At 38.5% G+C, this 14173-nt stretch overlaps 1 protein-coding gene across 7 annotated transcripts in view; it reads right to left on the bottom strand.

Annotated features, from left to right (window-relative positions):
- TRIM24 (tripartite motif containing 24) overlaps positions 1 to 14173 on the bottom strand; it is a 125485-nt gene that overhangs the window by 37309 nt on the left and 74003 nt on the right. For all 7 annotated transcript variants that reach the window (XM_063642298.1, XM_055284166.2, XM_063642299.1 and 4 more), the window contains exon 7: positions 9354 to 9500. In XM_063642298.1, the coding sequence (XP_063498368.1) occupies positions 9354 to 9500 (147 nt within the window). The remainder of the gene's footprint in view (positions 1 to 9353; positions 9501 to 14173) is intronic.

Below are 14173 nucleotides of genomic sequence, written 5' to 3'. Positions count from 1 at the left end.
CAAGCAACACATGATTGTACTTTTTATCCTCAGGTGTACTCTTCCTATAACCCTCTCTATCTCAATTATTGGTGATACTGTTCTTCCCTACAACTTAAAGTCCTTGGCTCCTTTCTTTTCTTACAGCCTATATTCAACCTGTTGGCAAATCCCGTTGGCTATACTTTTAAAACATACGTATAGGCCAGGCACAGTGGCTCACACCTGTAATCCTAACACTTTGGGAGGCCAAGGCGGGCAGATCACGAGGTCAGGAGTTCAAGACTAGCCTGGCCAACATCGTGAAACCCCCGTCTCTACTAAAAATACAAAAAAATTAGCCAGGTGTGGTGGCATGCACCTGTAATCACAGATACTTGGGAGGCTGAGGCAGGAGAATCACTGGAACCTGGGAGGCACTCCAGTCTGGGTGACAGAGGGAAGCTCTGTCTCTAAAAACATAAATAAATAAATAAATAACTTATTTTGGGACTAGGTAGAATATGTAGCAAAGTGTTTACCAGGCAGCAGTCAATACAATATACCTTTCCCCCAAATTTCCCCTTTAATTTTTTAATTCCCACCATAAATCATACTCATAATGCTAACCATAAGTATTCTAAGAACTATGTTTTACCTAAAATTTAATAATTAATTTATCTAAAATTTAATGTTTTTAAAAGCATTATTTATTTTAATTGACCAATAAAAATTGAATATATTTCTGTGTACAGCATGTTTTGAAATGTACATTGTGAAATGGTTAAATTGAATTAATCTATATATTACCTCATATACTTATTTTTTTGTGATGAGAACACTTAAAATCTACTCTCTTAGCAATTTTCAAGAATACAAACACAGTGTTATTAACTCTAGTTCTCATGTCGTGTAATAGCTCTGGTGAACTTATTCCTCCTATCTAACTGAAATTTTGCAGCCTTTGATCAACATCCCTTCCAATACCCTGAATCCCTTCCAGCCCTTGGTAACCACCATTCTACTCTCTCTGACTTTAACTTTTTTCCACATATAAGTGAGATCATGAAGTAAATATAATGTCCTCCAGGTTCATCTATGTTGTTGCAAATGACAGGATTTCCTTCTTTTATAAAGCTTAATAGTATTCCATTGGGTATATGTACCACATTTTCTTTATCCATTTATCTGTTGAACACTTAGGCTGATTCCATTTTTTGGTTATTGTGAATAATGTTGCAATGAACCCAGGAGTACATACATCTATTCAAGATCTTGCTTTCATTCCCTTTGAATATATACCCAAAAGTGAGATTGCTGGATCATGATACTTCTATATGTAATTTTTCAAGGAACTTCCATACTGTTTTCTATGGTTGTACTAATTTACATTATCACCAACGGGATCCAAGCGTTCCCCTTTCTCCACATCCTCTCCAACACTTGTTACCTTTATCTTTTTGACAATAGCCATTTAATCATTTATTTTTAAATAATTTTGAAATCACAGAAACACTGCCAGAAGAGTAAAAGAACCCTACATTCCTTTCACCCGAATTCCCTGAGTGTTATGACCACATTTGCTCCAGTGCCCACCCAACTGCTCCTACACGTTATTAGTCTTTTTCCAAAACTTTTGAGAGCAAGCTACACGAATGAGGTCCTGTCTTCCCTAAATACTGCACTATGGATATCCTAAAACAAAGATCTTCTAACATAACCAAATCCCACATTCCAAATTCATAAACCAACTGTTACAACACAGCCATCCAGTTTAAACACTTCATCCAAATGCCAACAGTTTCAGCAGTCTTCCATGATGCTATCAAGGATACAAGTTGCTTAGCTGCCTCATTTTTCAGTTGCTCAGTCTTTCTCCCTTTCGTTCATGTCCCTGATGTGTTTTGAAGATTTTATGCCTTACATTTCGTAGGATGACCTTTAACCTGGGTGATATTTCCTCCTGATCAGACTTAGTTACAGTATTCTTGGCAAGAATACCACACAAATGATGATGTGCCAGGAAACGTAGGATGTCAACTTGTCGTACCACTGGTGGTATTAATATTGATCTATAATTCTGCTACTCAATTTCTTAAAGTTGAAGAGGTATTCTCAGATTTTACTAATACTCTGTTCCCCATCAATCCTCTACCCAGCATATTTGCAGGCACTAATTAGTCCTCCCAAATTACCTCTATGATAATGATCAAATGTGCTTCTGTATACCCATTGTTCTTTCTATAACTGTAACTTTTAGTTTTGTTATCAACTTCTCCCCCAAATAATCTACTGTGTACTGATTTATGTTATTATGAACTCATGTATTCTTATTTAAGTGTGTTATAATTTATTATTATAGTGACTTATTTTGATCCTCAAATTTGTTCTTGGTTTTCCCAGTGGGAGCCCTTTTACACTGAATCCTGCTCCCTTTGACATGTCCCCATTATTCTCCGAGCACTTTGGTAGTTTTCTGGTTTAACAACATGTTCTGGGCACACCTTTTACTTTCCCCCCCTTTCTTTGGTATTTTGAAACCAAGATCTGGAAGGAAGTGGCCTCACTGCTACTGGGATGCAGCACACCAACAACAAATACATACACACATACAGATGGACATACACATCTATAACTATTTCTAGATCTGAGTCCAAGAATAAAAATAAAACTCTAAGTTCATACTTGTACTCTTAATTCCAATCCAACACATCTTTGGGCCCTTCCTAGCCTAACTTCTTTCTAAATACCTTCTCTGGAAACTTGGCTGCTATTACCTTCAATATATTTACTTACTTATTCAATCCAGTTACTTATTTACTCAGTGTAACCAAAATCCAAATGACACTGGCTAATTATTCTTACCACTTCTGTATTCCTCCCTCACCACTTCTCATCCGTGGCTGCCAGCTTCATGCCTGTTGTGGTTCCCCAACCCTCTCCAATATGCAGTGACCTCAGTCACCATGCTGATCCCTCCATGCCAGGAAGAGAAGGCGAGACAATAAGATTCTTGATAGTTTTTATGTGAATATATAGATACACACACACACACACACGCAGATTTTATGTATTATGTATATTGATAATTAGATATCTTGGGGATAGGGTCCAAGTCTAAACATGAAATTCATTTATGTTTCATATACTCAATACACATAGCATGAAAGCAATTTTATACAATATTTCTAATAGTTTTGTGCATGAATCCAAGTTGTGTTCAATTCTTATGTGTGTAATTTCCCACTTGTGGTGTCATGATGGTGCTCAAAAAGTTTTGAATTTTGGAGAATTTCAGATTTCAGTTGGGATGCTCAACCTGTATAAGAAACTCACACAACTCAATAGCAAAAACCCAAATAACATGATTAAGGAACGGGCAAAGAGTCTGAATTTATATTTTTCCAAATAAGACATAAAAATGTCCGACAGGCGTATGAAAAGATGCTCCACATCATTGATCGACAGGAAAACTCAAATCAAAACCACAATGAGCTATCACCTCATACCTGTTAGGATCCAGCTAATATCAAAAAGACAAGAAAGACAAGTGTTGGCCAGGGTGTGGAAAAAAGGGAACCCTTTGTACACTTTAGGTGGGAATGCAGATTGGTGCAACCACTATGGATAACAATATGGAGGTTCTTCAAATAATTAAAAATAGAACTACTGTAGGTCCAGCAATCCCTCTGCTGGGTATATTACAACAGGAAGTGAAATAGGACCTTGTAGAGGTATCTGCACTCCCATGTCATTGCAGCATTACTCACAATGGTCAAGATAGAAAAACAACCTGTATCCAATGAGGCATGGATAAATATTGTGGTAGATATATACAATAGACTATTATTCAACCTTAAAAAAGGAAAAAAATCCTGCTATTTGTGATAACAAGGATGAACCTTGAGGACACTATGGTAAGTGAAATAAGCCAGATCCAGAAATGAAAATACTGTATAATCTCACTCATACGTGGAATATTTTTAGAAAGTTGAAGACAAAGTAGAATGGTGGTTACTAGGGGCTAAGGTGGGTAGGAATTGTAGAGAAGTCAAAGGGTACAAATTTCCAGGTAGGTAGAATGAATAAGCATTGAGATTTAATGTACACAGTAAGAACTACAGTTAATAACATTGTAATGCCAGCCAGATGTGGTGGCTCACACCTGCAGTTCAAGACCAGCTGGGGTGACAAAGCAAGACCTTGTCTCTACAAAAAAAAAATCTGGGCTATGGTGGCATGTACCTGTAGTCCCAGCTACTTGGGGGACTGAGGCAAAAGGCTCGCTTGAGCCTACAAGTTTGAGGCTGCAGGGAGCTATCATCATGTCACTGCACTCTAGCCTAGGCGATAGGGGAGACCCTGTCTCAAACAACAAAAAAAAAACCAGAAAACCAAAAGAATAAACCAAAAAAACCTCCATAATAACACTGTAATGTATATCAAAAATGTTAGAGATTTTAGGTGTTCTTACCATACACATAGATACAAGGTAACTAGGATAATGGATATTAATCTGTTTGACTGAAACAATAATTTCAATATGCATATATGTCAGAATATCATGTTGTACACTTTAAATATATAATAAAATATAAATAAATTTTTAAAAATAGCAAGCCAGGCTTGAGGTTTCAGGGCTGCTAGGCATTTCGTTTCCGTTTTTTAAGCATATAAAATCCATCATTTAAAGGATAACCTGAGTAAACATGGCTATATTTATAAAGCAGAACTCTGGAGAACAGTTATACAATATAATGATTTTCACATTTTCTGAAGTTAGAAAATCTTCTAAATGTTTAAAAATAATCATGAACCTCAGCTCTGCATGCATTACAGGCAAATCATTATCTACAGCTGCTACTAGAAATGCATAAATGCTCACTTGGGTTCCACAGGATTTTAAAATTTAGTTAACCAAGAATATGGTAATACTGGTACTACATGATTCACTGCTCCTATTTTCTTCCATGTATCATATAGATGACTATCTCTTTCATTCCTATTTCAACAGTTCATTGTGTAAATTAATTTATCCCATCTCCTATTTTTATTTTCTCCATAATACAATCAAAGAAAATCAGAACAGAATGAAAAACACATTTTTAAATTGATAAGGAGATTGACGGAATGCTTATCTGATTGCATGAATAATGTGTCTTACACATACATACTCATGATGGATTAAGTTGAAAAACACAATTCTCTATTCCCTCTATCCCTTTTCTATTTGACTTTCAGAAAAATGTAAGTAACAGAATACAGAAGGTATATAGTATATAGATGTTTTCCATTAAAACTAATGAAAAAATAAGACTCAGGATGGAGACTATAGCACTGATAATTATGAAAGGAAAACAAATCCTAAGAATTAAATACAATTCATGATTAAGAAAAGTTACAGAACTCTGTCTGATGTCACTCAATTATTTGAAGTTATTTTATAAAGTTTATCCAGAATCACATTTCCTTATTTTAAAATTGTATAGAAAATTTCTGGACTTACATTTTTTGGAATAGGTGACAGAAAACTTGATTTGGAGGTAGTAATACAAGCATACCTCATTTTGCTGAGCTTTGCTTTACTGTGCTTCGTAAGTACTGTACATTTTACAAATTTAAGGTTTGTGACACCATTTTTCCAACAGCACATGCTCACATGTCTCTGTCACATTTTGGTAATTCTTAACAATAATCTGTTATAGTGATCTGTGGTCTTTGATGTTAATTTTGTGACTGTCTTGGGACACCACAAACCACACCCATGTAAGAGCAAACATAAATAGTATATTCTGTTTGTGCCACCAATTTAGCCATTCTTTCTTCCTGTCCTCAGGCCTCCCTAGTCTCAGACACAACAATTTAATAACCCTACAATAGTCTCTAAGTGTTCAAGTGAAAGGAAGAGTTGCATGACTCTCACTAATCAATAGCTAGAAATGAGTAAGCTTACTGAGGAAGGCAGGTCCAAAGCTGAGACAGGCTGAAAGCCAGGCCTCTCACACCAGTTAGCCAAGTTGTGAATGTAAAGGAAAAGTTCTTGAAGGAAATCGAAGTGTTACTCCAGTAACACATGAATGAAGAGAATGCCAAGCAGACTTATTGCTGATAGGAAGAAAGTTTCGTGGTCTTGATAGAAGATCAAACCAGCTATAACATTCCCTTAACCCAAGATCTAATTCAGAGAAAGGTCCTAAAACTCTCTTTAATTCAATGAAGGCTGTGAGAGGTGAGGAAGCTGCAAAAGAAAGTTTTAAGGTGGCAGAGGTTGGTCCATGAGATTTATGGAAAGAAACCATCCATTCTGCAGTATACACAACATAAAAGTACAAGGTGAAGCACCAAGTGCTAATGTAGAAGCTGCAGCAAATTAATCAAAAGATATAGCTAAGATCATTGACGAAGGTGGCTAGGCTAAACAACACATTTCAACGTAGGTGACACAGACTTCTATTGGAAGATGATGCCATCTAGAAATTTCAGAGAGAAGACAATGCATGGCTTCAAATCCTCAAAGGACAGACTGACTCTTGTTAGGGACTAATGTAGCTGATGACTTGAAGTTGAAGCCAATGCTCATTGACCATTCCAAATATCCTAGGGCCCTTAAGAATTATCCTAAATCTACGCTGCTTTTGTGTTCTATAAGTGAAAACAAAGCCGGGATTACAGCACATCTACTTACAGTTATCGTTTTAAGTCCACTTTTGAGACCCAATGCTCAGAAAATAAAGGATTTTAAAATATTACTGCTCATTGACAAATACAACTGGTCACCCAAGAGCTCTCATGGAAGTATATGAGATTAAGGTTGTTTTCATGTCCGCTAACACAACATCCATTCTGCAGCCCATGAATCAAGAAGTAATTCTGATTCTCATGTCTTTTTTTTTTCCTTTTGGTAGCGACAGGGTCTCACCCTGTGGCGCAGGGTGGTCTCGAACTCCAAGCCTCAAGTGAGCCTCCTGCCTCAGCCTCTCAGTGTTGGTATTATAAGTGCATGGCCTCAAGTATTATTTAAGAAATACATTATGTGGCTGGGTGCAGTGGTTCATGCTGTAATCCCAGCACTTTGGGAGGCCGAGGCGGGTGGATCACTTGAGGTCAGGAGTTTTGAGACCAGCCTGGAAAATATAGGGAAACCCCGTCTCTTATAAAAAATAGAAAAATTAGCTGGACATGGTGGCGCATGCCTATAGTCCCAGCTGTTGGGAGGCTGAGGCAGGAGAATTGCTTGAGCCTGGGAGCTAGAGGTTGCAGTGAGCTGAGATCACACCACTGCACTCCGGCCTAGGCGACAGAGTGAGACTCCATCTCAATTAAAAAAAAAAAAAAAAAAGAAATACATTACATAAGGCTAGTATAATAGCCACCATACACATTGATTCCTCTGATGGATCTGGGCAAAGTAAATTAAAAACCTTCTAGAAAGGATTCATTATTCTAGATGCCATTAAGAACCTTAGTGATTCATGGGAGGAGATAAAAATATCAACATTAACAGGAGTTAGGAATAAGTTGACTCCAACCTTTAGGGATGACCTGGAGGAGTTCAAGACTTCAGCGAAGAAGGAACTACAGATGTGATAGATACAGCAAGAGAACTGGAATAATAAGTAGAGCCTGAAGATGTGACTGAATTGCTGCAATCCTATGATCAAACTTGAATGGATGAACAGTTGCTTCTTATGGATGAGCACAGAAAAGTGGTTTCTTGAGATAGAAATTACTCCTGGTGAAGATGCTGTGATCATTGTTGAGATGACAACAAAGAATTTAGAATATTCCATAAACTTAGGTGATACCGCAGCTACTGGCTTTGAGAAGACTGACTCCAATTCTGAAAGAAGTTCTATTGAAGGTAAAATACTATCAAATTATCATTGCATGCTATGGAGAAATCTTTCACTAAAAAAGAGTCAATCGATGCAAACTTCATTGTCATCTTATTTTAAAATATTGCCATAGCTATCCCAACCTTCAGCAACTACAACCCCAGTGGCCATCAACATTTCCACCAGCAAAAAGATTATGACTCTTGAAGGCTCAGATGATTAACATTTTTAGCAATAAAGTATTCTTAAAGCCGGGTGCAGTGGTTCACACCTGTAATCCCAGAACTTTGGGAGGCCGAAGTGGGTGGATCACAAGGTCAGGAGATTGAGACCATCCTGGCTAACATGATGAAACCTCGTCTCTACTAAAAACACAAAAAATTAGCCGGGCGTGGTGGTGGGCACCTGTAGTTCCAGCTACTCGGGAGGCTGAGGCAGGAGAATGGTGTGAACTGGGGAGGCGGAGCTTGCAGTGAGCTGAGATCGTGCCACTGCACTCCAGCCTGGGCAACAGAGCAAGACTCTGTCTCAAAAAAAAAAAAAAAAAAAAAAAAGATTATTTAATTGAGATATATACACTGTTTTTTTAAAAAACGAATACTACTAATACTACTGCACAGTTACACTACAGTATTTATAAGCAAAACTTTTATATGCACTGGAAAACTTAAAAAAATTGTATGGCTTGGCTTATTATGATATTTGCTTTATTGCAATAGTCTGGAACTGAACCTATGGTTTATAGTATACTTCGGAGTATAAATCTCTGTTGAATCTTTAATAAGATTAATGTAAAGCAGGAATTTTTAAGAATGTAGCTAAATGTCTTCTATATCTTTGTTACTCAAAGCACAGCCCACAGACCAAGCAGCATCAGAGTCACCTGAAGGCTTGTTAGAAATTCACAAGCCCCACCCCAAATCTCCTGACCAGAATCCTCAAGTGATGTGGTAGTCATATGTTAAGTAGCAAGGTTCTAGACCAATGTCAAATTGTTCACCAAATCACAGAGCTATTTTTCTGTGGCAAAAATATCCCGCACTACAGATTGCCGTGTAGCACCAACAAGAAGAACACAGGCTCAGGTCATGTCTGAGATCATATTATAAACCCTGGCTATACCTCATATTGTGTGATGTTAGACATGTTACACAATCACATGCCTTAGTTTCATCATGTGTACAAGGGGGGTGAATAGGTATATCTCATAAGAATGAGGTAAAAGTTTAACTATTACATGGAAATTCTTAGAATTAGTACCTGGCACACCATAGATAATCAGAAAATGTTCACTATCATCCTTATTTTTGGTATTAACTTCAATTGCTATGAAGACAGTGAATACTTGGAAAGAACAAAAAAAGGAATTAATGATAAATTAAAACTGAAATTACACCCAAATTATGCCAGGTAAAAATATTTAAGCCAAAATATTTCGATAAATATTAGAAATAGGTATAAAGCACTGATGCACAAGCAGAATAAATTTTAAGCATTACAATGGCTCCACTGTTTTACTGTGCCTTTTTACAGTATATTAAATAGCATACTTTATCTTACCAGTCGTTTGCTATAAAGTAATGCTGTACTGCTGCCACTGGAAACTGCCCATTTAGAAAAATGCATGACATGCTCCAATTGTTTAGAGAGTCCAGCCACTTCCTGTTGTTGCTGCATAAGTTTCATGCGATGGTCCTTTGCAAGGCTCTGAAAACAAGAAAATAATTTCAAAATTAGTATCAGCATGTAACACAGACTTTAATGGTCATTTCCAGGTAAACAAATTACAATAACTACAATCTCTAAGTACTCAATTTACTGAAACTAAAAATATTCTGTTTTCCCTATTAGTATAAAGGATCACTTTCACTATAGCAAAAAACTGCATCCCAAATGTAGCCCCTCACCCCCCAAGACCCTGGATCAGGTTTTACATATTCTGGGATTTAACTCTGTTCATGCATCCTACAATACATGAAAAAGGAAAGATTAGCTATAGAACAGTAAATGCCTATGAAATTCAACATTCACAAATAAAACAGATGTACTGTCCAGCAAACCTATAAAGTAACTCGATCACGTAATTTAGTCAATCATATGATTTCACCTTTTAGGGATTCTACTTAACAGTTGGAATTGCAAGTAGTTTGTGTAAAACAGAGTCATGCTGTGTTGTAGATGACACTTGCCCTTTGTATGTGGTAATTTTTTAAAAGGCATCATATTATTTCTGTTGAGAATTAACATCAGAGCCAACAGATGCACTGAATGAGTGTGCCAATGCACTCTAAGAAAAGCTACATAAAAGAATATAGATTTCTTTAAGGGAAGTACGTATGTGCTTTCCTTAGAGAAGACGTATAATCAAAAGTAGAGCACACTGAACTTGGGTTATTTTAAAGGTTCCTATCCAAAAACCTCATCCTAGACTTAGCAAGGAAAAAGGAGGAATACAGGACTTTCTGCTGTTTCAGACAAATCAGAAATGTTTACAAGTAAAATTGCTATACTACAACATGGACTTACATTCTCAATAAAAAGCGAACCCAGATCCTGGCCCTAGTCAGTTCCAGATTTGGAAAATACACTTGAGCTACACTGAATTAAGGGGAACTGGTAGTTGTGTGTTTGAGGGACTGGTAACAGCCAATGGCTCTGCCATATCTAATTTAAGTTCAGAGAGACAGTAATTTTCCTATTAGACTATTTTTGACCTCTGTAAAAATTTATTAAGAGTTTCTTTGGAAACATTCTAATAGGAATAGAAATTGTTTACTTTGGAGAAGGCTGAGAATTAAGAATCAGAAGCCCTGGTTTTTTGGTCTTCTATCCTAATATCTATTTCAGCCAATTTCTTATGAGTCTTAACAGATAAAAGGGGTTATGTTTATTTGCCTTTAAAAAAGGACTCCAACCAGCCTGGGCAACATAGCGAGACCACGTCTTTACAAAGAAAAAAAAAAAAAGGAGGGGCCGGAGTGGGGAGTGGTTCCAAGATGGCCAAATAGGAACAGCTCCAGTCTACAGCTCCCAGCATGAGTGACGCAGAAGATGGGTGATTTCTGCATTTCCAACTGAGGTACTAGGTTCATCTCGCTGGGACTTGTCGGACAGTGAATGCAGGACCATGGGTGCAGCACACCAAGCGTGAGCCGAAGCAGGGTGAGGTATCGCCTCACCGAGGAAGCACAAGGTGTCAGGGAATTCCCTTTCCTAGCCAAGGGAAGCTGTGACAGACGGCACCTGGAAAATCGAGTCACTCCCACCCTAATACTGTGCTTTTCCAATGATCTTAGCAAACGGCACACCAGGAGATTATAACCCACGCCTGTCTCGGAGGGTCCCACGCCCACGGAGCCTCTCTCATTGCTAGCACAGCAGTCTGAGATGGAACTGCAAGGCGGCAGCAAGGCTGGGGGAGCGGCGCCCACCACTGCTGAGGCTTGAGTAGGTAAACAAAGCAGCCAGGAAGCTCGAACTGGGTGGAGCCCACTGCAGCTCAAGGAGGCCTGCCTGCCTCTATAGACGCCGCCTCTGGGGGCAGGGCATAGCCGAACAAAAGGCAGCAGAAACCTCTGCAGACTTAAATGTCCCTGTCTGACCACTTTGAAGAGAGTAGTGGTTCTCCTAGCACAGAATTTGAGATCTGAGAATGGACAGACTGCCTCCTCAAGTGGGTCCCTGACCCCCAGGTAGCCTAACTGGGAGGCACCCCTGAGTAGGGGCAGACTGACACCTCACACAGCCAGGTACCCCTCTGGGACAAAGCTTCCAGAGGAACAATCAGTCAGCAACATTTGCTGTTGAGCAATATTTGCTGTTCTGCAGCCTCCGATGCTGATACCCAGGCAAACAGGGTCTGGAGTGGACCTCCAGCAAACTCCAACAGACCTGCAGCTGAGGGTCCTGACCGGTAGAAGGAAAACTAACAAACAGAAAGGACATCCACACCAAAACCCCATCTGTACATCACCATCATCAAAGACCAAAGGTAGATAAAACCACAAAGATGGGGAAAAAAACAGAGCAGAAAAGCCGAAAATTCTACAAATCAGAGCGCTTCTCCCCCTCCAAAGGAACTCAGCTCCTAGCCAGCAATGGAACAAAGCTGGATGGAGAATGACTTTGACGAGTTGAGAGAAGAAGGCTTCAGACGATCAAACTTCTCCGAGCTAAATGAGGAAGTTCGAACTCATTGCAAAGAAGCTAAAAACCTTGAAAAAAGATTAGATGAATGGCTAACTAGAATAACCAGTGTAGAGAAGTCCTAAAATGACCTGATGGAGCTGAAAACCATGGCACGAGAACTACGCGACGAATGCACAAGCTTCAGTAGCCGATTCGATCAACTGGAAGAAAGGGTATCAGTGATTGAAGATCAAATAAATGAAATGAAGCGAGAAGAGAAGTTTAGAGAAAAAAGAGTAAAAAGAAATGAACAAAGCCTCCAAGAAATATGGGACTATGTGAAAAGACCAAATCTACGTCTGACTGGTGTACCTGAAAGTGACGGGGAGAATGGAACCAAGTTGGAAAATGCTCTGCAGGATATTATCCAGGAGAACTTCCCCAACCTAGCAAGGCAGGCCAACATTCAAATTCAGGAAATACAGAGAATGCCACAAAGATACTCCTCGAGAAGAGCAACTCCAAGACACATAATTGTCAGATTCACCAAGGTTGAAATGAAGGAAAAAATATTAAGGACAGCCAGAGAGAAAGATCGGGTTACCCACAAAGGGAAGCCCATCAGACTAACAGTGGATCTCTCGGCAGAAACTCTACAAGACAGAAGAGAGTAGGGGCCAATATTCGACAGTCTTAAAGAAAAGAATTTTCAACCCAGAATTTCATATCTAGCCAAACTAAGCTTCATAAGTGAAGGAAAAATAAAATCCTTTACAGACAAGCAAATGCTGAGAGATATTAACAATATTAACCTTAAATGTAAATGGGCTAAATGCTCCAATTAAAACACAAAGACTGGCAAATTGGATCAAGAGACAAGACCCATCAGTGTCCTGTATTCAGGAGACCCATCTCATGTGCAGAGACACACATAAGCTCAAAATAAAGGGACAGAAGATCTACCAAGCAAATGGAAAACAAAAAAAGGCAGGGGTGGCAATCCTAGTCTCCAATAAAACAGACTTTAAACCAGCAAAGATCAAAAGAGACAAAGAAGGCCATTACATAATCGTAAAGGGATCAATTCAACAAGAAGAGCTAACTATCCTAAATATATATGCACCCAATACAGGAGCACCCAGATTCATAAAGCAAGTCCTTAGAGACCTACAAAGAGACTTAGACTCCCACACAATAATAATGGGAGACTTTAACACCCCACTGTCAACATTAGAGAGATCAACGAGACAGAAAGTTAACAAAGATATCCAGGAATTGAACTCACCTCTTCACCAAGCAGACCTAATAGATATCTACAGAACTCTCCACCCCCAATCAACAGAATATACGTTCTTCTCAGCGTCACATCACACTTATTCCAAAATTGACCACATAGTTGGAAGTTAAGCTCTCCTCAGCAAATGTAAAAGAACAGAAATTATAACAAACTGTCTGTCAGACTACAGTGCAATCAAACTAGAACTCGGGATTAAGAAACTCACTCAAAACCGCTCAACTACATGGAAACTGAACAACCTGCTCCTGAATGACTACTGGGTACATAACGAAATGAAGGCAGAAATAAAGATGTTCTTTGAAAACAATAAGAACAAAGACACAATGTACCAGAATCTCTGGAACACATTTAAAGCAGTGTGTAGAAGGAAATTTACAGCACTAAATGCCCACAAGAGAAAGCAGGAAAGATCTAAAATTGACACCCTAACATCACAACTAAAGAACTAGAGAAGCAAGAGCAAACACATTCAAAAGCTAGCAGAAGGCAAGAAATAACTAAGATCAGAGAACTGAAGGAGATAGAGACACAAAAAACCCTTCAAAAAAATTCATGAATCCAGGAGCTGGTTTTTTTGAAAAGATCAACAAAATACATAGACCGTTAGCAAGACTAATGAAGAAAAGAGAGAGGACTCAAACAGACGCAATAAAAAACGATAAAGGGGATACCACCACCGATCCCACAGAAATACAAACTACCATCAGAGAATACTATAAACACCTCTACGCAAATAAACTAAAAAAACTAGAAGAAATGGATAAATTCCTGGACACATACACCCTCCCAAGACTAAACCAGGAAGAAGTTGAATCCATGAATAGACAAATAACAGGCTCTGAAATTGAGGCAATAATTAATAGCCTACCAACCAAAAAAAGTCCATGACCAGTTGGATTCTCAGCCAAATTCTGTCACAGGTACAAGGAGGAGCTAGTACCATTCCTTCTGAAAC

Source organism: Symphalangus syndactylus, chromosome 6 (assembly GCF_028878055.3).
Source record: "Symphalangus syndactylus isolate Jambi chromosome 6, NHGRI_mSymSyn1-v2.1_pri, whole genome shotgun sequence".
Taxonomy (NCBI): Eukaryota; Metazoa; Chordata; class Mammalia; order Primates; family Hylobatidae; genus Symphalangus; species Symphalangus syndactylus.
The sequence above is the reverse complement of the archived record's forward strand: the minus strand, read 5'-3'. Positions and strand labels throughout refer to the sequence as shown.